The sequence below is a fragment of the Crinia signifera genome, chromosome 3, assembly GCF_055691185.1.
Source record: "Crinia signifera chromosome 3, ASM5569118v1, whole genome shotgun sequence".
NCBI classification, from domain to species: Eukaryota; Metazoa; Chordata; class Amphibia; order Anura; family Myobatrachidae; genus Crinia; species Crinia signifera.
The window spans coordinates 131,094,593-131,121,477 of record NC_139219.1 but is presented as its reverse complement, the minus strand read 5'-3'; the positions used below and the strand labels follow the sequence as shown (position 1 = coordinate 131,121,477).

Here is a 26,885-nt window from a genome sequence, read left to right as displayed (position 1 = left end):
CAAGGTACAGGTGGGAGACATTCTTCACAGGAAGAGGAGCAACAGAACATGAGGACATGCACTGAAACTAGAGGGAGGAAGATTCAGGGGAAATGTGAGGAAGAATTACTTCACAGAAAGAGTAGTAGATAAGTGGAATAGCCTACCATCAGAGGTGGTAGACGCAAACACAGTTGTACAATTTAAACATGCTTGGGATAGGCATATTGATATCCTTACAAAAAAATAAGGATCAAATATGGTTTGAGGTAACATGTTTAAAAAAGGGGCAGACTAGATGGGCCAAGTGGTTCTTATCTGCCGTCAAATTCTATGTTTCTATGGAGAAGTGAAAAATTATTATTGAGAAAATGTAAAATGAATGTTATGAGGAATAAAATCATGCCAAAATTAGTCAGGGAAACACAAATTTCTGTTTATTTGCAAATAATTTAAAAATACCAGAACAATAATACAAACACATAGGTACCAGGCTGATTCAGGAGACGTACCTTTGACTTTTTCATTCTCCTATCATCCTCATCATCAGAGTAGTGACGCTTCTTTTCCTTGTATTTACCCGGAACTGGCTGACTGCTGCCAGTCTCCTCCATGTGGTCGTCCAACACCAGCTCATATTTGCCACCAAGATAGTTAAGAAATAGTTTTGATCGTAAAATACAAAAACCTGCACATGTGTACATGCATACACTTCAATGCCCATTACAAAGGTGGACTGTAATAATGCAGATTATGGTATCCTGATCTTCCTATGTGCTCAAGTTTTTTTAGAACATTCATTGTCAAACTTAAGGAAGTAAGGGTATGCTGTAAATATGGCTGCAACTGCTGTGTTTGAGAGCATCTACTGTAGCCACTTACTTGTTGCATCTGCAGTATAGTAATTAGTAAAGTAACAGTGAGTTATAGCAATATATGTTCGCAGAGTTAATGTCTGTATTAAGATGATCAATGTGGCCTTTAAAAAACAAAAGAACCCTATTCTAGTCAAAATAAGCTATGTACAGCACACACGCTAAGGTAGTGATATTGTAATAGCACGATCACACCCACATGCTGCAGATGTAAAGGATACTCTTGTTTCGGTTTGGCTTTTTCTTTCAGCGCAAGCTTGGAATATTTTCCTGTGTCCATCTCATACTCTTTGAAATCATCCTTTGTATATTTTCCACCTAAAAAAAAAAAATCAAAGCTCAGAAATGGGCATGGATCATTGGGTCACCAGCAAGTAGGTCGACAAGCATTATGTCGACATGGTCATTAGGTGGACAGTGAAAGAGTCATCATGGATTTGTTTCCACTTTTTTTTATTCGAATGTTGACCCTCGCATGGCTTGCTGGATTCGCCATGCTTTGTGCACAGTGCCTTGCTACGCTTGGCACACTATTTTATTCTCCCACCGTGCCCTTGTGGATGGTGGGGCATGAAATACCACCTGTCCGTACATGCCGGCTCAAAAGACAGTAGAAACCCCATGTCAACCTTCCTACTGGTGACCCAATGACCGTATCCCTCAGAAACTGCCATATATTTTAGACCATGTTTTTTCTATTTAGACATATAGACGAGTCCTTTCTATGGTATCTGGTCTATAGATTGACAGGCAATAGGTTGACCACTATTGGTTGATTGGTCGACATGGTCAAAAGATTGACAAGCAAAACGATCGATATGAGTTTTTCATGATTTTTTTTTATTTTTACTGACTTGTTCTTACGTCAACATTCATGTAGGCATAGAGGGAGAATATAATAGTGTGCCAAGCATTGCACTAATTCGGGTCCATGTCGACAGACACCAAAAAACCTGTGAAAAACTTGTGTTGACCTAGTGCTTGTCAACCTCATGTGTCAGTCTTTTGCCTGTCGACCTAATAAACCACACCCCTTTCTATAGGACTACAGAATACCCATAAAATTACATTTGCAATGTATACCTGGGAATTCTCTAGATTGGACATAAAACACCAAGATTCAGGTTTAGCGCAATGTTTACCACTAACTTTCTGCAGTTAATTTCCATTAATTGTGATACCACTAGTTTTAGAGGCAAGGCAGAAAGAAAGCAATTTTTTTTTCCGTGAAATCGACCCAAATCGCACACATAGACATATTGTGCACATTGGATCAGAGTCGGGAGGTCGGACGGGCTGCACATACGATTTGCTAAATGTTACGTGTAGCCTGGAGCCATGCGCGGGATGCGAGCTACCAGAGAGCCGAGCGGTGCAGGGATGCGGGCAGGGGAGGAAGCTGCTAACATCAGCGTGGCAGCGGGAGCGGCGCAGGGAACCGGGCAGAAGAAGAGAAGACACTGCCGGACAGCGGCGGGAGAACAGGACTTTAAAAAAAAAACCCATACAAATGAATGGGTAGCCCGGCAGCATCTTTTCTTCTGCCCGGTTCCCTGCGCCGCTGCTGCACTGATGGTAGCGGCTTCCTCCCCTGCCCGGCACCACCCTGCTCCCTGGTACCCCTATCGGCATCCGCCGCCTGCAGCTCCCCGGGGAACAGCATGTATGGGGGCCTTTAGAAATAGTTTTAGTATGTTACCCAAAGAAAATGTTGGGTAACAAAGAGAAAAGGAAAATAAAATGGTTATATTTCATTTGCAGGGCAACCAAATTCATCAAAAGCTTTATCATCAATCATTAAAATCCACAACATGCAACTTATACTAACATTACTAATTGTGTTAAATAATTATTTTTCTTATCAAGATTATACCCCACAGTAACGCCAGATAAACTATCATTTTCTCCCTACTGTACATTACTAAATATACTAATGGACACAGAAAAGTTCAAATAGATTGGTTCAGAAACTTTCGCTAGTAATGACAATATCATGGTAGCGGTACAGCAAAACAGCTGCATTATCAGCTTTAATAGCAAAAAGATTTTTTTTCAGGCATTTCTTTCTCAGGCATTCAATAAACCTAATGGGGGAAATTTACTAAGATGGGACTTCTTTCTCACATGGGATGTTGCTATGGCAGGGCTTGACAGGATGAAAATGTAGTAGCCAGATTAATAATAGGGACAGTGAGGCAGATGTATTAAGCCTGGGGAAGAGATAAACTGGAGATAAAGTGAAAGGAGATAAAGCACCAGCCAATCAACTACCAACTGTCATTTTAAAACACAGTTGATTGGCTGGTGCTTTTTCTCCTTTCACTTTATCTCCACTTTATTTCTTCTCCAGGCTTAATACATCTGCCCCAGTGTGTGCCCAAAAATGTACATACACCATAATGCATATTACATATACCACACGCCGTAGTGTCCATTACACCAAACATCATAATGCTCATTACGTATAATAGCACATTCCGTAATTACATATTATGCCACATAAATTCCGCTTACCTATATGCTCGTTGCTACGGATTTCATGCTTGATGCCAGGTGTTAACATACTCTGCCAGGGGTAAATGCTTGTTCCTATGGGGTTACCATTGTCTGCCAGGGGTTACCATGCTCTGCCACTATGGGATTACCATGCACCCGCTCGGTGACCTGTACCTTGTCTATGTAGACGGCCAGGCGGTCATTCAGTGAGCTATTTCTCCTGCAGACGGGACATGTATGTTGGGCTGAGCGGGATGCTCGTGCTGCTGGGTGGGGGTGGCCGCAATGGCCTTGGGGTGCGAGGTGACAGCGTGAGCAGACTGGCTCCTACACAGCAGCGGCTCCAGCGACTGCAGCGCTCCGCATAGACCGTGGCTACTAGTATGGCGAGCCCCGTGCAGGGAGCGGGAGAGCCGGGATAATGGGCACCCGAGTACAAAATGGAGCAGATCATAGCTGGAGGCCTGGCAGACGAAAACCCCCGTCCCCTGTATCAGAGCAGGTCCACCACGGCTATTTTAAAACTTGCGGCAGATTGGAGCCAATCAGGAGCCAAGCTACCACTGCCGCTACTGATTCGGGGGGTTAATGACCGCACCACAAGCCCACTCGGCCAAGACCAGATTCTGCTCCCTCCCCCCAAAAAAATCTGGTAGCCACGGTGACCAGATTCTGCTCCCTGGCAACCTGCTGACCAGGGTTTGTCAAGCCCTGTGCCATTTGCCCTGTCTTATATCTTCTAGAGCAGTGGTAGCCAACCCTAGCCCTCGAGAGCTACCAACAGTTCACATTTTCCAGACAACCTAGCTGCTGCACAGCTGCACTCATTAATCACTGACACATTTTAAAATATACACAGATGGAGGTAATTAGCTCACTTGTGATTCTGTGAGGAGACCTGCAAAACATGCACTGTTGGTAGCTCTTGAGGACTATGGTTGGCTACCCCAGTTCTAGAGGGTGCTAAATAAATAAGTAGACAGGATCTGATTGGTTGCTCATAGCAACATCCCATGTAAAATAGAACTCCCATCTTCGTAAAGGTCTCCCAATGTGTAGGCAATTGCCATCATTGCGGTTTCTTTCATTTTGCAGTTTGTGAGCAGTGTGTAGAATGCTGTGACATGCCATGATTCAAAGTGACGCTGTCAAGTCATTTAAAAAAAAAAAAAAATTATAATAATAATAAAAAAAATAATCTGGGAAGGTCTGTCAATAGTGAGCACAGACCCAGACCTACCCAGCCTGCATGACAGCCGGCTCATGCCAAGTTACATACGAGGACCTAACCTCAGGGACCTTCTGGTCAAAACAGACATCAGCGAATTCAAAGAAGCAAGACCAACACATTTCTTGACAAAGAGGCCAGGGTGTCACAAATGTCTGGGCTGTGCGACCTGCACCTATATGGTGACAGGAGACCAGTTCAGACATCCATACACGGGCAAAGCCTACAAAATCAAGTATGCCCTGACATGTTCTTCTCGGTATGTGGTGTACCTACTGTCTTGCCCATGTGGTCTACATTACGTGGGCAAGACAGCGAGACAATTTAAAGAACGCATGGCTCAACACCGAAAAGCCAGTCGGGATGCCTTGAACAGCGGAACCAGCGACCAAGCAGTGGCTCGACATTTTGGGGAGGCACGACATAGCATGGCCACCCTCCGTTAAAGAATAATCGATCACATCCCTGTCACTTTGAGGGGAGGAGACAGGAATAAGAGACTTCTTCAAATGGAATGCCGCTGGATCAACAAACTGAATACTGTCAACCCCAATGGTCTCAATGAGGCGTTGAACTTCAGCTGCTTCATATAAAATATAAAAAAATATAAAATATGTAGTATACATTAGAACTACCTAATATTGATTAATCCAATCAACAAGACTCATGCCCAACAACAACAACATTTGACAGCACACATCCCCTACCCAAAACTGCTCATCAATAGAAAGCTATAGGTACTAATAATTGAATACATATAACCGGGAGAGAGGATATGAGAACAGAAAATTTAGTAGTAGGGTAATAGGCCAATAGAACCAGAGCACAGGAACATTAGGAGAGGGGACCTAGGTCACCTCACACATTATTTTATAATAATATTAGACACTGATTGGCCCACGAACTCCGACAGCTGACACAGGAAAGGTTAACGGATGGTAGCCATGTGAGCAATAGGAGTTGCAATAGTTTTTAGCACAAGTATATTTTAAGCACATTTTTCACATAACATCTCAAGTGGTCGACATAGTCTACTTGGGTCTTAATTTGATTGGCACAAAAAAAAAATTCTCTCTGCAATTTTCTTTTTTGCAACCCAATAACACACTAATAAGAATAAGGACTAAGTTTTAACAAATAATATGTCTAACAGACACAGCAAAGAGAAGTGGCTCAGTAACACTATTCACAAGGTTTACACGTAACTAGACGAATACATTAAATTGGAGACACATTCCCATGGATTGAGCACCATCTAGTGGTGATTACCAGGAAGGATGGCTATAATAATAATAATAAGAGTAAATTCACACACATACGTAGTGTAAGAAAGTCACTGATTTTACACAGGTTCACTTTGACACAAGCATAAAATGCCATAACATGTTTTAATAAATAGTTTTGATATTGTTCATGTATATTCATAGGGACAGTGCCAACACGCTGACATCACGTCCCCTGGCCACAGGAGCCGCGTCACATCCGGAGTATGAACCCGGAAGTAGGTCCCGGAGCCGGAGGGTGGACGGAATGGCGGCGTGGAGGCACCTGTTCAAGGTAAGGTATAAAATGTATTGTTTTATATGCACACTCTGTTATTGTCCTGAAGACGAGCCACAGGCTCGAAACGCCATTGGCACATACAGATAAAATCTATTTGACAACTTACAAGAGCCGGGAGTGACGTTCTTTCTGACCTTTGACACACACACACACACACACACACACACACACACACACACACACACACACACACACACACATACATATATATAAATATATATATATATATATATATATATATATATATATATATATATATATATATATATGACAGTATCTTAAAATAACTGTGTATTATTATTTTTACTTGATCTTTTTTTTTTTAAAGTCCAATTTAAGTGAGGAAAAAAAAAAAAAAAGGATTTATTTTTTAATATTAAAACCAAAAATCACGATTTCTATTTTTTTCACACCCTGATTGAAAATGTTCTACTTCTGGTCTGGCCAACCTGTGGCTCTCCAGTTGTTGTGAAATTACACATCCCAGCATGCTTTGCCACAGTTTGAGCATTACCTAATAGCAAAACTGTGGCAAGGCATGCTGGGACTTGTAGTTTCACAACAGCTGAAGAGCCACAGGCCTGCACCACCTCTGATGGGAAGGATATACACTACCCTTTCTGTGAAGTAATTTTTCCTCAAATTCAGGGCAATAGCCTCCCATCTTTCCTGATGGGAAGTTATTCCCCTGATACTACCTCTCCCTCCAGTTTTAGTGTATGTCCTCGTGTTCTACTATTTCTCTTCCTTTGAAACATGTTTCACTCATCGACCTTGGTAAAACCATTGATATATTTGTATCTATCATCCAACTTATGTATCTATCCCTTCCCCCCCTTTTCCTTTCTCTGCTCCAATATAATACAGGGAAAGATCTCTTCAGGCCCATATACTGTACACAGTTGTGTTTAGGAAAGAAAGTCAACAAATGCATTATAATCCTCCTGCAAAATCAGTTTATGGTTAGTACCTTTTCCTTTCCATTTCACTTTAGCAACGGACTGACTGAAATCTACATGTATTCGTCGGTCATCAATGAGCACATTATCCATCTTAAAATAGGCTTTTTCGCAGTCTTCCTCCTGAGAGCGAAGCAGAGATTATTGTATGGTTTATCAAGCTTGTTATTTTGTTTTACTGTTCTATGGAAACTTGTAGTACAGAAAGTGCTACCTTTTCAAACTCAATGAAAGCGTAACATAGTGATTCCCCAGTCTTCCAGTCCCGAATTATTTCACAACTAGAAAGGAGCAAAAAGACATAAAAGGTTAAATAATATATCTGCAGATGTGTCCACCTATATCAAGGCTCCCTGCCTGTTAAACAGCTCTTCTAGTCATGCCACGCCATGGCCTGCTAGCACAGAGCATCTTTTTGTGCAACTTTGTTTCCATCAAATGATGCAAACAGATTCCACAAGCATCTTATGATTTGTGACGTGCCTAAATTCTGTGCAACCGCAGCTGTATCTGCATATGAAATGCTACACTACAGTGTTTTCCTGTCAGGTGATAAACAAATGTTCATCGTCTGTTTTCCAATCGATTATGCTGCAAGAGGGTGACCTCAGATGGTACACGGAGGAGCATGATTTTCTTTAACCTAATTATGCCAACGTAAAACTGAGAAAATAAAATAAAGCACTTTGAAAGTGCCCATGCAAAGAGAAATCAGCAGTTTATAGAACCAAACATAAAAATCAATTTGTTCCCAAACTACAGTTGCATGAGGATGATGATGATAGTACGGATTCTTACCGGTTAATACGCTTTCCTCTACTCCTCCATGGCAGCCGAACACATGGGTTTCCTCCCTTTTAGGTAAACATCTGGAAAGGAAAGAAAAGACACTGCCCCTATATAAGGTCCGCCCCCCTGAGGCTCTGTGTCTTTCAATTATCAAGCTTATACACTATTACCTCATAGCATAATAACTACAAATCATAATACAGTACTTAGATGTAACATATACTGTCCCACAAGAGGCGGGAAATATGCTGCCATGGAGGAGTAGAGGAAAGCGTATTAACCGGTAAGAATCCGTACTTTCCTCTACCTCCCCATGGCAGCCGAACACATGGGTAATACCCTAGCAGTTTCAATCACTGGGCGGGCAACAAAATATTAAGTTATGTTAGAACACATTATAAGCAGTGACATGCTAACAAATAGAGCAAAGATAAATAAAAGAAAAGAGCAAAACATACAAAAGGATACTCTGCGGAGTTAGCTTCACTCCGTACTTGTGCTTTCCACTCAGCTGTTTTGCCGAGCTTCAGCCTTCTTTCTCTTTTTTTTTTTTTTAAATAACTGCGCTAAGGATCCTTCTGCCCACCTTAGCATCACTTGAAGATCCCACATCTACCCTGTAGTGTCTGGTAAATGTGTGAGCAGATGCCCAACAAGCTGTCTTACATAATTCATCCAATGAGACCGCTTCTTTCTCGGCCCATGATGAGGCGACAGCCCTGGTGGAATGGGCTTTCAGGCCCTTAGGAAGATCCACTCCTTTTACTTTATAAGCCTCTACAATGCAGTTCTTGATCCACCTTGCAATGGTGGCTTTTGAGGCTCCCAGTCCTTTATTCCTACCCTCTGATATTATAAACAGTCTTTTGTTTTTTCTCACGGATTCCACCCTTTGAAGGTAAATCTTCAAGGCCCTGCTAACGTCCAGTTTATGAAGCTTAGCTTCTTTGGTGTTAGTTGGTTTGCTGCAGAAAGAGGGTAGAACGATCTCTTGATTTATGTGGAATTGGGATACCACTTTAGGGAGAAAATGAGGATTTGTCCTCAACACTACCTTCTCCTCGAAGAAGTTCAGGAATGGCTCCTCGGCCCATAGTGCCTGAAGCTCTGATACCCTCCTGGCCGATGTGATGGCTACCAGGAAGGCCACCTTCGCCGTCAAGAATTTTATAGGCACTTTATCAAGGGGTTCGAAAGGTTCTTCGATCAGGGCATTCAGCACCATATTGAGATCCCAAGGCACCATAGGGTTGTGAAAGACCGGCCTGATTTTTTTAATGGCCTGCACAAACCTCTGCACGTAGCGGTTTTCCGCTATCCTGGAATCCAACATGGCACTAATCGCTGAGATCTGCACCTTTAGGGAGCTTACCGATAATCCCTTATCTAATCCTTTTTGAAGGAACTCCAGGACCGTAGCGATGTCCCTATGGTTTCTATTTTTACCTCTACAGAATCGCACATATGCCTCCCAGATCCTGTAGTAGGTCTTTGATGTTGAGTTCTTTCTAGCCTTCAATAGGGTGTTCACTACTCTTACTGAGAACCCTTACCCCTTAGGGTTCTGGTCTCAGTAACCACGCCGCTAATCTCCAGTGCTCTGGCTATGGTTGAACGAACTTCCCTTGTCTCAGTAGATCTTGTTTCTGAGGCAGAAACCATGGAGTTTCGATCGCCATCCTTGTCACCCTGGGAAACCAGGATCTCCTCGGCCAGAACGGCAGAATCAGAATTACAGTGGCCTGCTCCCTCTGTAATTTGCTGAGAATCCGAGGAATGACGGGGAACGGTGGAAAGGCGTACAGTAGACCTCTCCCCCAGTTTGCTGACAGAGCGTCTGTTTGCCATGCTCGAGGCTCCCAGTGTCTTGAGATGAATTTTGGCACCTTCGCATTCTTGCTGGTAGCCATCAGATCCACTGATGGTAGACCCCATCTGCAAACTATCCTGTCGAAGACCTCCTGACAGCTCCCATTCCCCTGGCCTCAGTATCACCCTGCTCAGAGAGTCTGCTTGTTGATTCCTCTCTCCTGCAATAAATACTGCCTTCAGGCTCTTCGTCCAACTCTCGGCCCATTGCAGTAGACCTGCCACTTCTTTCATGAGGCTCCTGCTCCTTGTGCCTCCTTGTTTGTTTATATAGGCCACGACGACTTGGTTGTCTGACCTGATTAGTAGATTTTTTTGGTGTAGCCGATGTTGGAAATGCACGCAGGCCAAGGTGACTGCCCTCATTTCCTTCAAGTTGGAGTGAAGCCTTTTGGCTGCACCCGTCCAAACCCCTTGAGCGGCTTCCCCTGCATAGACCGCTCCCCAGCCTGTACTGCTGGCATCGGTTGTGAGAACCACCTGACTCTCCTCTAGGAAGGACTTGCCTTGACGGAACCTGCTTGTGTCCGACCACCATCTGAGGTCTGCCAACGCGCCCCTTGACAGGGTAATTTTTTGGTTCAAGTTCTTTCCGTCCCCGTCCCATTGGGACAGGAAGCAGTTTTGCAGGGACCTTGTATGAAATCTTGACCAGTTGATTGTGTCCTGAGCTGCCGCCATTAGACCCAGGATTTTCATGCAGTCTGCTGATCTGACTGTTTGTTTCGCCAGGAGACCTTTTATCTCCTTTCTTAATTTCTGTACCCTGTCTTCCGTCAAGGTAATTCTCATCAGGCCGGTGTCTATTATGACCCCTAGATACTTTACCAATCTTGATGGTGTCAGTTGACTTTTCTCCACGTTTATGATCCAGCCGTGTTTTTCTAAGTATTGGATCACTCTCTGTGTATGCCTGATGGCCATCTCCCTCGTGGTGGCCATTATCAGAAGGTCGTCTAGATACGCCCAAATTGCTATCCCCTCTTGCCTGAGATTGGCAACGAGCACTATCAGAACCTTCGTGAAAGTTCTTGGGGACGTGGAGAGTCCGAATGGAAGCGCCGTGAACTGATAGGAGATTCCCCCTAGGCAAAACCTTAGAAACTTTTGGTGATCTGCATATATGGGTATATGAAGATAAGCGTCCTTTAAGTCTATGGTGGTGAGGAAAGAACCCTGCCTTATGTCCGGTAAGATGGACCGGATAGATTCCATCTTGAATCTCTTTGCGTGTACAAATGAATTTAGCCTCCTCAGGTCCAGGATGGTCCTGAAACCCCCCGAGGCTTTCTTCACTACGAAGAACCGAGACTGCCACCCCCGGCCTTCTTGGTCCTCCGGGACCCTCACCACTACTCCTTGCGCCATCATTGTCTTTAGGCTGTCTAACAATGCCTTTCTTTCCTGCGGGCATTTGGGCATGGGAGAAACTTCTTGCCAATTTCCTGGCGGTTTGACAAATTCTATCCGGTACCCGCTGGAAACTATCTCCCGTACCCACTTGTCCTGCGTGGATTGGAGCCAGGCCTGCTGGAATTTTAATAGCCTGCCTCCGACCCTGCACCTGGCATCATTGGGACAGGTTACGAAATCCAAATCTGCCCTCTTTGCTTCGCTGACCCCGAAAGGAACCTCTGTTCCCGAACCAAGGTCTTCTATATCCTCTACCCGGCCTATATGTTCTGGCCTCTTTAAGGTCCGGGTTTTGAAAGCGCTGAAACCTATTGAAGGGCTTTTTCGCTGCCTTGTCCTGCGGAAGCCACACTGACTTCCCGCCAGAAAGTTTAGAAATAATATCATCCAATTTGGCACCAAAGAGATACTCGCCATGAAAAGGCAAAGAGACCAATTTATTCTTGGATTGAGCATCAGCCGCCCATGGCTTCAGCCATAGGGCCCTCCTTGCCACAGCTGTACTAGCGTTAGCCCTTGCTGATAACCTTACTGCATCTAACGATGCGTTGCAGACAAATTCAATGGCTACTTGCATATTCTGCACTACTTTAAGCAGTTCAGTCCTTTTGATGCCATCCAGTAAATCAGACTCAAGGTCCTGACACCAAGACCTCAGGACCCTCGAAGTCACAGCAATTGCCGAGGAGGCCTTAATTGCCGCCCCTGATGTTACATGTTGTTTCCTCAGGGTAATCTCCAATTTTCTCTCCATACTATCTTTAAAGATATTTGCATCCTCTAAAGGAAGTGTAGTTTTCCGAGATATTCTCGCAATTGCAGCGTCCACCTTAGGTGCAACTTCCCAATGCTTAGCGAGCTTATCCTCAAATGGGTACATCTTTGCCACCCTGACCGGGGCTGCCACCTTTTTGTCAGGGTTGGCCCATTCCTCTTCAACTACCTCCGACAAAGGAAAGGCCTTAGCCCTTTTTTTCTTGTCTTTAAACAACAAGTCCTGCAACTTGCCTTCCTCTGGAGGGTCTTCTATTTTTAGGGACTTATTAATTAGGACCAGCAAGTTTTCCAGGAGGTCAGGATTAAATCCTAGATCCGGTTTCTCCTGTACAACTTCTCCTTCCTCCACATCCTCATCATGTCCTATTGCCGGGCCCTCTGATCCATCAGAGTCTTCCGACAACACTTCCCTGGGCCTCTTAAGGGACATTTTGGCTAGGTCGTCCTTTGTGACGAAGGTATCCGCCAGAGAGGTCCTTAACATGGACACCAGGTCCTTCATTTGGTCTGGCCCCAGCATAGGCGGCTTTTTACATTTATCACACACCAAGCCTGTACATTTATCTGACAGGTCTTTATCGCAAAGGACACATTTGGCAGGTCGCTTCTTGTGTCTCGCCTTGGCCTCAGCCTTCTCCTTGCCAGTCTCAGACCTAGGCCAACAATAAAGTACCATAAGTATCCACTGCAAAAACTATCATATACTCCTTACAGAAAAAAACTAGCAAAAAAGAAAACATCCAGTCTAGGCTTACCCTGACTTAGATGGCTGCCTTCTCTCCTCCTCCATGCTACAATACTGTTTAAAAGATAACCACAATCAACAACAGTATATCAGAGAGAAGCAGTCCCTGCAGCGCAGGGACCTTACCAGTCTGCTGAGTAGTCTTATTTCTGTAGTGCAGTGTAGCGACACACAGCCAGGTACAGCTTTGCAGTATTCTCCTGCAGTATTCCCCTGCAGCACAGCGTCTCCTGTAGTACCACGAGTACGCAGACACAGGTCGCCTGGCGCCTTCATATGACGCCAGGCGCCCGCCCGCGTCACGCAGCCGGCCCCCTCCGGTGTCCCGCCCCCCCGCTGACGACAGACGCCGAGGCGCCCGCCCGCGTCATTAGCTCGCGCCGGTTCGCGCGCGCCCCGGACACCAGCACACACGCGGCAGCAGCATCAGCCGCACGGAGGGGGACACCAGAAGCGCGCAGATTCAGCCCTTATACCGGACGCCCGGTAATCAACGCACAGCAAGTACAGTACCTGCCACAAGTATTTACAGACAAAGCGCCCCTTACTGCACTAGGCAGCGGGGCGCCCAGCAGACAGGCTCCCTACCACACTAGGTAGCGGGACACCTCTATCTCACCATGGGTCTAAACCCCTGCTGCACTAGGCAGTGGGGGAGACCAGCAGCCGTTTCACAGGGTAAGCCTCCTGTCCACCTGGGAAGGAAAAAAAAAAAAAGACACAGAGCCTCAGGGGGGCGGACCTTATATAGGGGCAGTGTCTTTTCTTTCCTTTCCAGATGTCTACCTATAAGGGAGGAAACCCATGTGTTCGGCTGCCATGGGGAGGTAGAGGAAAGAGATGTTTACACCTGCACTTTCCCCCAGTTCAGATGGTTGCACAGAATCAAGGGTAGTATCAAAGCGCAACGGAATATGCTGCGCTATATAAGAAACTGTTAATAAATAAATAAAATAAATTCATTCAACTGGTCCACAAGGTCAACTATCTATAGCCAATTAGGTATAAAACAGCAGAACCAAAGCATGTGATCCATTGAAAAGATTCATACAACACCTAAAGCCAATATTGTAAATTTACCTCTTTATAGCTCCAAATCGTGAAAAGATGATCTCCAAATCTTCATCAGTTGTTACAGGATTCAGTTTACATACAAAGAGCACATTTTCAGGGGGCTTGATATCTGCATCTGGTATATCTCCGACCTTTAAAAGAAATCGTATGAACTCATGTAGAAATCTGACAACTGCTATGGTATAAATTGGAAATATTGGATTAGCATTGCCAACTTATTTTTCGATTTGGGAATGAGCATTAAAAGGGAAAATTAATTCAGCATGAATTTTTAAGCTCCCAGCATAAATGTCTGGGGCTATTTAATTTCCAGTATTACAACTGGCCCTTAAGGCGGGAGATGCAGATGACTGTGGGCCTTATTCTAGTTCACTCTCTGACAAAATCCTTCTTAGATGGACAAAACCATGTGCACTGCAGGGGGGCAGATGTAAAATGTGCAGAGAGAATTCGATTTGGGTGAGTTATTTTGTTGCTGTGCAGGGAAAATACGCACTGCTTTATTTTTACACTGCAAAAAAGATCTCACTTTGAAGTAAAACCCCACCCAAATCTAATTCTCTAGTTCATCTAATGCAGGCTTGTCCAACCCGCGGCTCGCGGGCCGCATGCTGCCCAGGTCCGCTAGTAATGCGGCCTAGTGCAATAAAACCTGCTGGGAACGGGCTTCAATGGCTGTTGTGGGGCATGATGTTTCTTCTGAAGCCCGGTCCCAGCAGTCCTTTGCAGAGGTGCGCTGGTGACGTCACCACACACCCGCGCACTGACGTACGGCGCTTACAAGATGGTCAGGCGCCAAAAGGAGTCGGTGGAGGCTGGCACTCAACGTGCAGTCGGCGGCCATAGGGAGGGAAGGAAAGGAAAGCATATCTGGCGGCATAAAGACAGCGCTGGGTCCTGCTGCAGTGCTGAAGGTGGAGGGGCGGACAGAGCAGCAAAAATAGTAAGACTTAATACAGGTCGGGTGGGGTGGCGTGGTTTGGGGGGGGGTGAAGAAGAGGAACTGTGGGGGCATGTGTGTCATCTGGCACTGTGGGGGCATGTGTGTCATCTGGCACTGTGGGGGCATGTGTGTCATCTGGCACTGTGGGGGCATGTGTGTCATCTGGCACTGTGGGGGCATGTGTGTCATCTGGCACCCTGTGTCAGAATGTGAATTTTTACTCATTCCCTGTGTCAGAATGTGTATTTCAGCTTATTTTCTTTGTCACAATGTGAATTTTGGCTTATTCTGTGTGTCAAAATGTGAATTTCGGCTTATTCTCTGTGTCAGAAAGTGAATTTCGGCTTATTCTCTGTGTCACAATGTGAATTTTTACTCATTCCCTGTGTCACATTGTGAATTTCGGCTTATTCTCTGTGTCAGAAAGTGAATTTCGGCTTATTCTCTGTGTCAAAGTAAATTTCGGCTTATTCTCTGTGTCAAAGTGAATTTCGGCTTATTCTCTGTGTCAGAAAGTGAATTTCGGCTTATTCTCTGTGTCAGAATGTGAATTTGTACTCATTCCCTGTGTCACATTGTGAATTTTGGCTTATTCTCTGTGTCAGAATGTGAATTTGTACTCATTCCCTGTGTCACAATGTGAATTTTGGCTTATTCTCTGTGTCAGAAAGTGAATTTTGGCTTATTCTCTGTGTCACAATGTGAATTTTTACTCATTCCCTGTGTCACATTGTGAATTTCGGCTTATTCTCTGTGTCAGAATGTGAATTTGTACTCATTCCCTGTGTCACAATGTGAATTCTTACTCATTCCCTGTGTCACATTGTGAATTTTGGCTTATTCTCTGTGTCAGAATGTGAATTTGTACTCATTCCCTGTGTCACAATGTGAATTTTGGCTTATTCTCTGTGTCAGAATGTGAATTTCGGCTTATTCTCTGTGTCAGAATGTGAATTTGTACTCATTCCCTGTGTCACAATGTGAATTTTGGCTTATTCTCTGTGTCAGAATGTAAATTTTGGCCTATTCTCTGTGTCAGAATTTGAGAAACAATGTCAAACATCTCACTAACTTCCAATTAAGTTTAATATGTTAACTATGTTTTCTATGATGATCAGGTATCGTTACTGTTATTTTATTTTATGTGCGGCCCAAACCAAATTTTCATCTTCTAATGTGGCCCAGGGAAGGTGAAAGGTTGGACACCCCTGATCTAATGGCACTCAACCCGGGAGCTTAAAAAACTTGTGCTGAATTAAATTCCCCTTTAAGATAGTTAAAAATAAATCTATACAGGGTTATTTTCTTGCAATGTATACCAACTGGAGGCCTAGGGAAAGAATGGTGGCAATAAAGTTTTTTTTCCCATGAAAGTCTACAAAACATTACTCTTGAACAGCACTGATTTCAATAAAGTAATGGACCATATGCACAATATAGTGCGAGGACTCGAAAAATGTAAGTATTTAGAAAGTGTATTTACTTAAAGTGTAGTAACCAATAGAAAACAGGCATACATTTAGGAGCCAATAATGTTGACCTTGGTAAAGCTGGCATTTAGACCCAGCGAAATGCATTGGTGCCCCCCCTTGGACCTTGGTTGCTGAATTGGACCATGACCTGCTTATTCATCTGATCATCATTGAACCAGTTGTTTTTTCCACCTTTACCCTGTTTGGATGCTACAGACCACTATCGGGACGTTTGACTGCATTACTGGTTGAGGTTTAAGATTAGACCGGTATCAAAACATCCCTCAGGAACGATCCCTCCAGCGACACCTCGGAAAATCATTCAACTCTGGACTGCATTCCATCAGGACTCCCCTCATTGGATCAGCGCAGGTTTATATAACATTGGTCCTTCCAACACCTTGCCCATTATCTTGTCATATTTTTTATATTGTTTTATTGTGTAATAAATTGTTATTCGCTGGCTGTGTTTCACTGTTAGTGCTGCTTAAAAACCTTTTTCCTCTTATATATTTAGGAGCCAATAATGTTACCTGCAACATCACTTCAGTTCAAGGAAAGCTGTTGGCCATGATGTGCTGCTTTCGGGGGGCACAGTGTAGCTATACCATTTAACAGAATCACCCCTTTCCCAAACCTGTACTAGGCCAACCAGCACCAATTGTTTAGTGATTTTATGGGGATTTCACATTTGCACTTTTATATTAAAATAACAGGTAAGCTCTATTGCAGCTCTATAAAAATTTTTAGGACTCATAAAATATAAATAATTTTGACAAGAAATATGAAAAGGTGAACTGAACTATTTACTTATTCTGAATTACCCCTGCATGTATTTTATCAATAAGCTATACAGTTATTAGATGATGTGTACCCAGCAAGGTCACGTGCGAAAAGACAGTGTTGTCTGGCATGGATAAGTGCATACACACTTGTCAATGTCAGCTGTGAGGGCAAAGGTTGAGTCGGGGCATGGCTCCCGCTAAAGATGTCCTCAGTGAGCATGTCCATGCAGCTCCAATGGAGGATATTGTTACAATAGGTCCACATAGTGCATAGTATTAAAAAAAAAAAAACATCTAGTGTACACACCCTAAGATTGCTATGCTTTTCTTAAGACTTTACAAAGTAAATTTTACTGTAATTCAAAGTCCACTCATTAGGTGGCATGTGGGAACCGTCCAACAGTCTAAACTTAACTGGAATGTAGTTATAAGACAGAACATTCTCTCCACTCACATCACTTGACTGTTTATGAATGAAGAGTCTTAGCTAGTGGGTTTTTGAGCAATACGGATACGTTACCATTTCCAGAAGAACAGACTGTGTCTTGGCTTCTTTCTCAGCAAGCAGCTCTTCAATTTCTTCCACTGATTTTCCTTTATAGTCATCGATATCTTCGTCTGCACCTATCCTGCCACTCTGTGGTGTAAGAGAGATTAACAAAGAATCACCATAACAAAACCACTTATTGATTTCAAATTTAAAAAAAATATATATAAAAATAAAAACACCTTTCTTAAATATAGCTAGATATCTACCAAAACCACATATCACTAACAAATAAAGTCTATAATCTGCTTATAGATATAAAGGCAGAACAGCTAAGAAATCCACTTGAAGATAGAAGGGGGAAATTTACTAAGATTAAATGGGTACGAATGCACCTATTCGTACCCATTCGATGTCAAATACGGCTGGTAAATTAGCATCAGCTAATTTACTTATCAGCCAAATTCGTCTGATTTGCCGAATTTATATATGGCAAGCTCAGCCGAATTCTGGTGTATGAATGAATACACTATGGATAGAATTTAGCTGTATATGGCCAAGATTTCTATGGAGGTTTGCCATTTACTATCATTCGTACTGATGAATTCGACCGGTAATTCAGCAGAAAATATGACTGGACTGAGGGTGGTGGGCTGATGGTGTAAAGTGTTAAAAATAGATATTGGATTCCGTAGTAGAACTACAGGGCCCAGCAAGCTCCCCCAATTATTATTTTTTTCATTACACAGAGAAGCATCGCACGGATCTGACTGATCTGTGTGATGCTTCATCCAAATACGAATCACTTCACCATCAGAAAATACAAATCCAGAGAACACGGCAGCTTTCTAAATTCGCTGTATTCTCAGTTCGTATTTTTGGCAGATTATGGCCAATCCCGATCCTGCCTGTTCGGCCTACTTAGTAAATGTCCCCCATAAAAGAGTTAGAAAAGCTCCATATGGGATAACCAGCACACCTATATACATGATATTATACTTACATCTAACTGCTCTTTAGTGGGCTCCGGGGAACGGTCAGGAATGGGCAGTTCTGATGGGTCATCAAATGGATCATCCAGAATCACAGTATGGTTTATTCTAAAATTACAATATAATTAAAAATACTAAATACATAAAGTGTTAGGGTTAGAAATAAGGGAAAATGTCAACCTGGGTCTAGGTCGACATGGTTCTAGGCCGAAAGGTCATTAGTTCAACAGGTCATTAGTTCGACATTGTCTAGGTTGAGTGTCAAAAGGTCGACATGGTGTTTTCACTGCTTTTTTGAACTGACATGTGCCGACAGGCGGTATTTCATGCTCTACCATACACTAAAGCGTGGTGTTAGAATAAAATAGTGTGCCCGATGCATTGCGAGTGCAGCAAGCGATGCACTTTAAACTGTATCCATGTCGACTGTGTTGACATTCAGGTAAAAAAAAAACAGTAAAAAATCCCATGTCGACCTTTTGACTGTCGACCTAAACATCGTCGAACTAATGACCTTTCGATCTAGAAATATGTTGACCTTTTCGACCTAATGACTGTGGACCATCATGCTGTAGACCAAATGATCCCAACCCTAGAAATAATGGCCCAAATGTATTAAGCCTTAAAAAGAGAAAGTGGAGAGTGATAAAGTACCAGCCAATTGCTATGTTACAGGCTGTGTTTGAGAAATGACATTTAAGGGCAGATTGCCTGGTACTTTATCACTTGTTAAGGCATAATACATTTGCGCAGAGGTGGCACATAGAGCAATACAAGCAATACAAATGTTGCTTTATTCAAGATCTACCGTGTGCAACTGGACCTCCAGAAGCTGCTGAAGGTAAGTACACATAACAGCAAGTAATCCTGCCAATATGTGAGAACAACTATAAGCCACTAACTTATCATTGTTTTAGGACATCCGATGATTGTATGTGTTGCCATACAATGGAAGTTATTGGATGTTTGCAGATAATGTAGAGAAAAGATTTTTCTTTACACTATCTGCTTTCAAGGTAGGTTGTGTCAAATTGCGTATGTCACACGTACTACCTATTTTTACATCCAATGAGTCACATCCACAGCAGTACTCACTTGTAACGGCTTTTCATTTACAGAGAGATACCCTGGTGATGCATAGGTCTACTGTGTTTAATATTACAATCGCACATACCAACATGTTGGCATAATCTAGAATAGAAAAATATATGCATATTGTGTCTTTCTGGTTCAGTTATTCTATTATACAGTACATTGTCAGCATACCGGATATCTTGATAAGGAACAAAATCTTTATCCACAAATGTCTCATTGATTTTCCGCACTACATCCATTCCTTCTGTTACTTCCCCAAACACTGTGTGCACGCCATTGAGATAATCCAGATTCTCGTTTGTAGTAATAAGAAACTAAAAACAAAGATGTCATCATGCAACACTGCACAATTACCACTGCACCATTCCAACCAAATATACATTTTCACCACACTCTTCTTAATTCAAGAACCACAGCTTTTCCTCAGAAAAGCAAGCACAACAATACAAGAATTGAAAGTGCAGAGTTTTTCAATGGATTGAAAAAGATAATGGGTAAGACCTTAACTTTGAAAAAGGTCTTCTGTAAATCGGACTACTCAGTCTCCTTGTATTTTGTTGTTCAGCCTTCCAGGAGTTACAGGTAAACAAATGGATTTGTTATTATAGAGACCAAAGTTCTTCAAGAATTGGGAAAGACTGCTTTAATCTATTTTAAAAAGGTAAGATTATAAAATAGCATAACTAAAACTAACAAAGCTTTTTTTGTGGTCTACAGCAATGGTTCCCAAACCTGGTCCTCAAATACCCCTAAAAGTTCACGTTTTCCAGGTCACCTGTGGATTTTTATAAAGTGACAGTTGGTGATACACAGTGCACCCACTGGCTTACATGGAACACAAAAATGGCTGAAAGAAGGTAGGGTGGGGGTGTCACACAGCGGTGTGGCTGGATCTGGATCCGCTATTATTCTCAATGCTGCTGTAGGACTCGGCAGCTGCGGCCCTGCCACTAATGTAGGGGGCGGCCGTATAAGAGCCTGTGTGCAGGATCCTTGTGGCGCAGCAGATCCCGCTGAACAGGACCCGCTACGCTGCTATGTGTGCCCTTAGGGGTACTTGAGGACCAGGGTTGGAAACCTATAGTTTATAGCAAAGACGACACAGAACTTCCATTCTCCTTACCTGTGATCCGTGCTGATCACTGCCATTATTCACCATTGACACTGTTCCCATTTTCTTGTGCTTTATTCTTGGTACTTTTTCAGATTCAAAATAACGGGCCTGGTCCCCATAGAGTTTACTAAAGGCAAAAAAAAAAAGATTGTTAATCCCTTCACTGCTGACGGTTTTCACATCTGCACTTATCACATTCCAACACAACATAAATACACAGTTTTGTTTTTGTTATGTGGTACCTATACAATTAAACTTTTTCTTTGTTTTAAGAAATATATCAGTCTTTTAACTCATTCTAAAACACATTCAAATATTATAAACCCAAATGGCCAAGATGGGGAGGGGGGAGGAGCCTCCTCTTCAAACAATGTGCCCCTTTGTAGTTATCACCAGAAGGTAACAATACACAAAATATCAGATTATTACCTGGTAATATGTTTTCCTCTACTCCACCATGGCAGCCATTACTATGGGTTCCTCTCTTCTGGGTAGTCCTTCGAAAAAGAAAAAATAGACACCAGCCCCTATAAGAAGGCTCCACCTCCCGTATCCGGTGTCTTGAATTCTCCAGCTTCAATATATAAACAAAAACAATTATTCGATACAACTAACAATACATAAGGGACGGAATATATGCTGCCATGGTGGAGTAGAGGAAACCAGGTAATAATCTGATATTTCCTCTACCTTCCCCCATGGCAGCCATTACTATGGGTTATACCCCAGCAGTTCACTTTTTCGGGAGGGCATACTCACAACCAACACAGATTGTTGCTTCCTCAGGATTAAATAACTGTAAATCATAATTCCGAAAATCAAAGCTAAGAACTTTCCTTCCGAACTTAGCATCTGATGAAGACATTACATCTATCCTGTAATGCTTTGTAAATGTATATATAGACGACCATCCTGCCGCTTTACATAGTTCCTCCACTGAAGCGGATCCTCTCTCCACCCAAGATGAGGCAACTGCTCTCGTAGAGTGCGCCTTCAGGCTCTCTGGGGGTTCTCTCTGTCTTACTTGATAAGCCTTGAGGATACAGTCCTTAATCCACCTTGCTAATGTCGCTTTTGAGGCCATCTGTCCCTTTCTACTACCGTTTGTTAAAACGAAAAGATTTTTTGACTGTACGCACATCCTTTGTTCTCTGAACATAAATCCTTAGAGCCCTTACTATATCCAAATTATGTAAACGACCTTCCTTCTCATTCACTGGATTCATACAAAAAGATGGTAAAACAATTTCTTGATTTATGTGAAGCTCAGTCACAACCTTCGGCAGAAATTGAGGGTTAGTACGCAGAACTACCCTGTTTTCAAAGAAATTTAAAAAAGGCTCTTCTGCCCATAAGGCTTGTAATTCCGAAATTCGTCTTGCGGAAGTAATGCTACTAAGAACAGAACTTTCCATGAAAGAAACAATAATGAAATCTCATGAAGAGGCTCAAAAGGAGCCTCCATAAGGACTCCTAGGACTAAATTTAAGTCCCATGGTGCAAGAGGTGACCTGAATTTGGGTTTCAGCCTTCTTACTGCTTGTATAAATCTTCGGACATACCTGTCCCCTGCCAAGTCCCAGTCTAACATTGCTGACAAGGCCGAGACTTGTACCTTCAAAGTGCTCAAAGACAGTCCCATCTGTAGTCCTGCTTGCAAGAAACTTAGCACTGAAGCAACCTTCATTGGTGATTGCATTTTTTCTTTGCATCATGACACATACTTTCTCCACACCTTGTAATACGCAGCTGAGGTGGACCCTTTCCTTGCCTTAAGCAACATTTGAACTACTTCTCTTTCAAAACCTCTCTCAGTCAGTGATTTGGTTTCAATAACCAAGCCGTCAACTTCCAGGTCCACGGCTGTGGCCGACATATTCGACCCTGAACCAGAAGGTCGGACCTCGATGGCAGCATCCATGGTTCCTCCACTGCCATCTGACATACCGAAGCGAACCATGCTCTTCGCAGCCGATAAGGTAGCACCGCTATCACCTCCACCTGTTCTCTTTGAATTTTCCTTAACAACCTTGAGATTACTGGAATTGGAGGGAATACATAAACTCGCTTCATCCACCAAGTGGCTGTCAGAGCGTCCCATTGCTCCGCATGCTGATCTTTGAAACGGGAAAAGTATATTGGTACTTTCTTGTTTTCTCTTGAGGCCATGAGGTCGACTTGTGGACGCCCCCATTTCTTTACTAGCATATTGAAAATCTCGTCGTTGAGGGACCACTCTCCTGGTAAGCACCTCCTTCTGCTTAGTTCGTCCGCCATATAGTTTTCTTTCCCTGCTAGGAATACTGACGTTATGTTTAATACATGCCTCTCGGCCCAATAAAGTAACCTTTCTGCCACTTCCATCAGGTTGCGACTTTTTGTCCCCCCTTGACGATTTATGTATGCCACTACGGCCCGATTGTCTGACCTGACAATGAGTTCCTTGCCTTGCAGTTGTTGCTGAAACTGGTGACATGCCCCGACTACCGCCTCCATCTCCCTTACATTGGAGTGCGCCTTTTGCCATGAGGGAGACCATCCTCCTTGTGCTATCTCTAGGCCACATGTCACCCCCCAGCCTACCTGGCTGGCGTCTGTGGTCACGACTGCTTGATCCATGAGGGCAAAAGTTCTTCCTTTTCCCAACCGATCCTCGTCTGACCACCAGGCCAAATCTGATTTTGCAGCCTTTGTCAAAACTATCCTTTGTGTTAAGTTCTTGTTGTCTTTGTTCCATTGTGTTAGAAAACACGTCTGCAACTTCCTCATGTGAAACCTGGACCATTGCACTGTTTCCAGGGCAGCCGCCATGAGTCCCAGTACTTTCATACAATCCTGAGACCGTACTACTGACTTCATCATTATGCTGGTTTGCTGAATCAATTTTGTTCTCCGGACGGGAGTTAAGGCCACATTCATCCCTTGTGAATCTATTATAACTCCTAAGTATTGAATCTTCTGAGTTGGCACCAAATGGCTTTTTTTTCGATTGATCAGCCATCCGTGTTGCTCCAAACATTGAATTACTCTTTCTGTGTGACGCATGACAATATCTCTTTAGCTTGCTACAATCAGGATATCGTCCAAGTAAGGCCATAGTTTTATGCCTTCTTGCCTTAACTTTGCCACCAGAACCACCAGCACCTTCGAGAACGTCCGTGGTGATGTTGCCAACCCGAATGGTAGAGCTGTAAACTGATAACTTATTCCCAAAATTCTGAAACAAAGAAACTTTCGATGACCCTCGAATATCGGAACGTGCAAATACGCATCCTTGAGATTGATGGATGTCATAAAATCCCCTTGACCTGACCGACTTCATCTTGAATGGCCTGATCTGTACCAACTTGTTGAGACGTTTGAGATCCAAAATGGTACGGAAGCCTCCGGATGCCTTTTTTATAACGAAAAAACGGGAATACCATCCCTGAAGTTCCTGCCCTTTTGGAACTATGGTGACTACACCTTGAGCCTTCATCTCTTCTAAACTTAAAAATAAAGCCTTCCTTTCCTCTTTGTCCCTGGGAATAGGAGATTCTATTACAAGATTCCCTGGGCGTCTACTGAAGTCGATCTTGTAACCTGACTGAATAATCTCTAAGACCCACCTGTTCGTGGTGGATCCTTGCCAGACTTGAAAAAATTTCAGCAGCCTGGCCCCTACCCTTTGTGGGTCGGCGTCATTGCTGCTCCTTTTTGAAGGGAAATTTATTTTCTCTGCCTCTTTGGGCACGAAAATTTGCCCTGGACATCCAGGATCCCCTTCTATAGGCCCTGCCTGGCCTATAACTTCTAGCTTCTCTGTATTCTTGAGGCTGATATCTGTTGAATTTGTTAGGCATACTCTTCTTAGTAGTCTTTTCTTGAGGCAACCAGACTGACTTCCCTCCAAAAATCTTTGTTACTGGGTCATCTAATTGTTTCCCGAAAAAGTAATCCCCCTGAAAGGGAAGAGACATCAATTTGTTCTTAGATTGAACATCTGCGGCCCATGGCTTTAACCACAAAGCTCTTCTGATAGCTGCTGTGGTAGCTCCTGCCCTTGCAGCTAGACGCACCGAATCCATAGAGGCTTCACACAAAAACTGGACCGCCAATTGAATGTCCTTAATAATTTTTAGCAATTCGGATCTCTTTATTCCGTCTAATACATCCCCTTCAAGCTGTTGACACCAGCCCCTGAGGACCCTAGATGTCACCGCCATCGCTGCTGCAGATGACGCACCTTCTACCAGATGTTGTCTTTTAAGACCCAATTCAATCCTCCTTTCCATTGGATCCTTAAAAATATTTGCGTCTTCTAATGGCAACGTGGTTTTTCTAGATATCCTGGAAATGGCCGCATCCACTCTAGGAACCTCATCCCATGACAACAACTGTTCCTTTTCAAAGGGATACATTTTTGCAATCCTATTTGGAATTGCTATTCTCTTATCTGGGTGCTTCCATTCATCCGAAATAACACCCTTTAAAGTCTGAGACAATGGGAACACCTTACTCTTCCTCCTTTTATCCTTAAAGAGCATTTCCTGCAAATTAAGGTCTTCTGCTGGATCCTCTATGTTAAGTTATTTATGGATAAGACTTAACAAGTTATTAATCATGTCAGGACTGAAATCAAGAGTCAGACTTGTCCTGTAATTGATCCTCATCATCAATATCAGGGTCTTGATCCAGCAAATGAACACTGCCTGTTTCCTCAACTGACTCCTCTGAATCACTCAGGACAACATGTTTCCTTTTAGACCTCATTTTAGAAAGATCGTCCTTGGTCACACAATGTATCAGACAAAGATTTCTTCAGCATATCTACCAAATTGGCCATCTGCACCACAGGTATTTGCTGCGGGGTCTTACAAGCCTCACACAGGTTGCCCACATGCTTCTCAGGCAAAAACTTATCACATGAATTGCATTTAGCCATATGAGATCTCTTATGCTTGGCCTTTGACTCCTTTTCTTTGCTGGTCTCAGACCTACCAACAAACATATGCCTTTCAGTATATATCAGAGTGGTGTCACCAAAAATAAAATAAAAAATAGAAACAAAAAATGACCACCACCATATGAACAGAAAAAAACTCCTTTTAGGGCTTACCCTGACTTTTTAGCAGCCTGCCGGTTTTCATCTTCCATAATTCTAAGGCGGTGCGCACTACAAGACATAATATATTCAACTCTGCACAATTAGACTGAGTCCCAATAAATAGTACTTCTCCAGAAAATCACCTTCAGATGCGCCAGACACAGAAAGAAACACTGTTTGACTTCCAGCAAACAGAATCAATACAGTCCGTGCTTCCAAATGCGGCACAGCCCGCACACAAACACTGCACCGACCTGTATAAAATATTTCCTCCATTACATGATGCCGGCACACGTAGGTGATATAGTGGACCATTCAATGTGACTCTTACCCGTCCACGCACTCCATCAGCGTCTCCGCTTCACACTTCACCTGCGTCCTCGCGGCTCCAGCGTCTTCCGGCTTCTTCTCCAGCCGGCTACTTGATATGCATATGACGTCTTCCCGGCGACGTCACCGAACTGTGCCGCGTACCACCTGACACCCGCCTGTTCTCTGCAGAGAGGAACACAGGCCAGGAAGTACCTCAGCAAACGCTATCCTGCGCCGCTACACACGGGCACTCCTGTGGATGCCGCCGACCTAGCTCACCTCTGAAGGGGACCGCATGCGGCACACTGGCAATAGCCTTGGGACCGGAAACCCTCCAACTGCAGCCAGGTCTAAAATACCGGAGCAGAGGCACTCCAGGCAGCTCTTCACAGGGTAAGCCCTTCCAACTACCCGGAAAAGAAAAAAAAGACACCGGATCCGGGAGGTGGAGCCTTCTTATAGGGGCTGGTGTCTTTTTTCTTTTCCGAAGGACTACCCAGAAGGGAGGAACCCATAGTAATGGCTGCCATGGGGGAAGGTAGAGGAAATACAATTACATGTTGCAAATAAAAAAAAAAAAAAAGTGATGCCCTAATTAGTGCAGCATGTGGCCTAGTTTTTTTTAAAAAAAATGATGGGCCTGGTTGGGCTACCATTTTCTTTCTACACAAAGGCAGCATTTAAAATGTATTTTCATGTCAAGTACAGATTTATTTTTTTATGATCATCAAACCTACACATAGAATCCTGCTTTCTACAAGTTTTTTTTATTTTCAGAACTGATTTACAGGTTGAGAACCCTTTATGCAAATGCAAATTATAAAAAAACAAA

At 43.4% G+C, this 26,885-nt stretch overlaps 1 protein-coding gene across 1 annotated transcript in view; it reads right to left on the bottom strand.

Annotated features, from left to right (window-relative positions):
* PPIL4 (peptidylprolyl isomerase like 4) overlaps positions 1-26,885 on the bottom strand; it is a 54,551-nt gene that overhangs the window by 12,760 nt on the left and 14,906 nt on the right. Inside the window, exons 4-12 of the mRNA XM_083176516.1 lie at positions 20,665-20,782; positions 19,713-19,855; positions 18,458-18,554; positions 17,488-17,604; positions 13,774-13,898; positions 7,315-7,381; positions 7,112-7,223; positions 1,076-1,172; positions 492-624 (exon numbers count right to left, since the gene is read on the bottom strand). Coding sequence (XP_083032642.1) covers positions 492-624; positions 1,076-1,172; positions 7,112-7,223; positions 7,315-7,381; positions 13,774-13,898; positions 17,488-17,604; positions 18,458-18,554; positions 19,713-19,855; positions 20,665-20,782 — 1,009 coding nt within the window. The remainder of the gene's footprint in view (positions 1-491; positions 625-1,075; positions 1,173-7,111; positions 7,224-7,314; positions 7,382-13,773; positions 13,899-17,487; positions 17,605-18,457; positions 18,555-19,712; positions 19,856-20,664; positions 20,783-26,885) is intronic.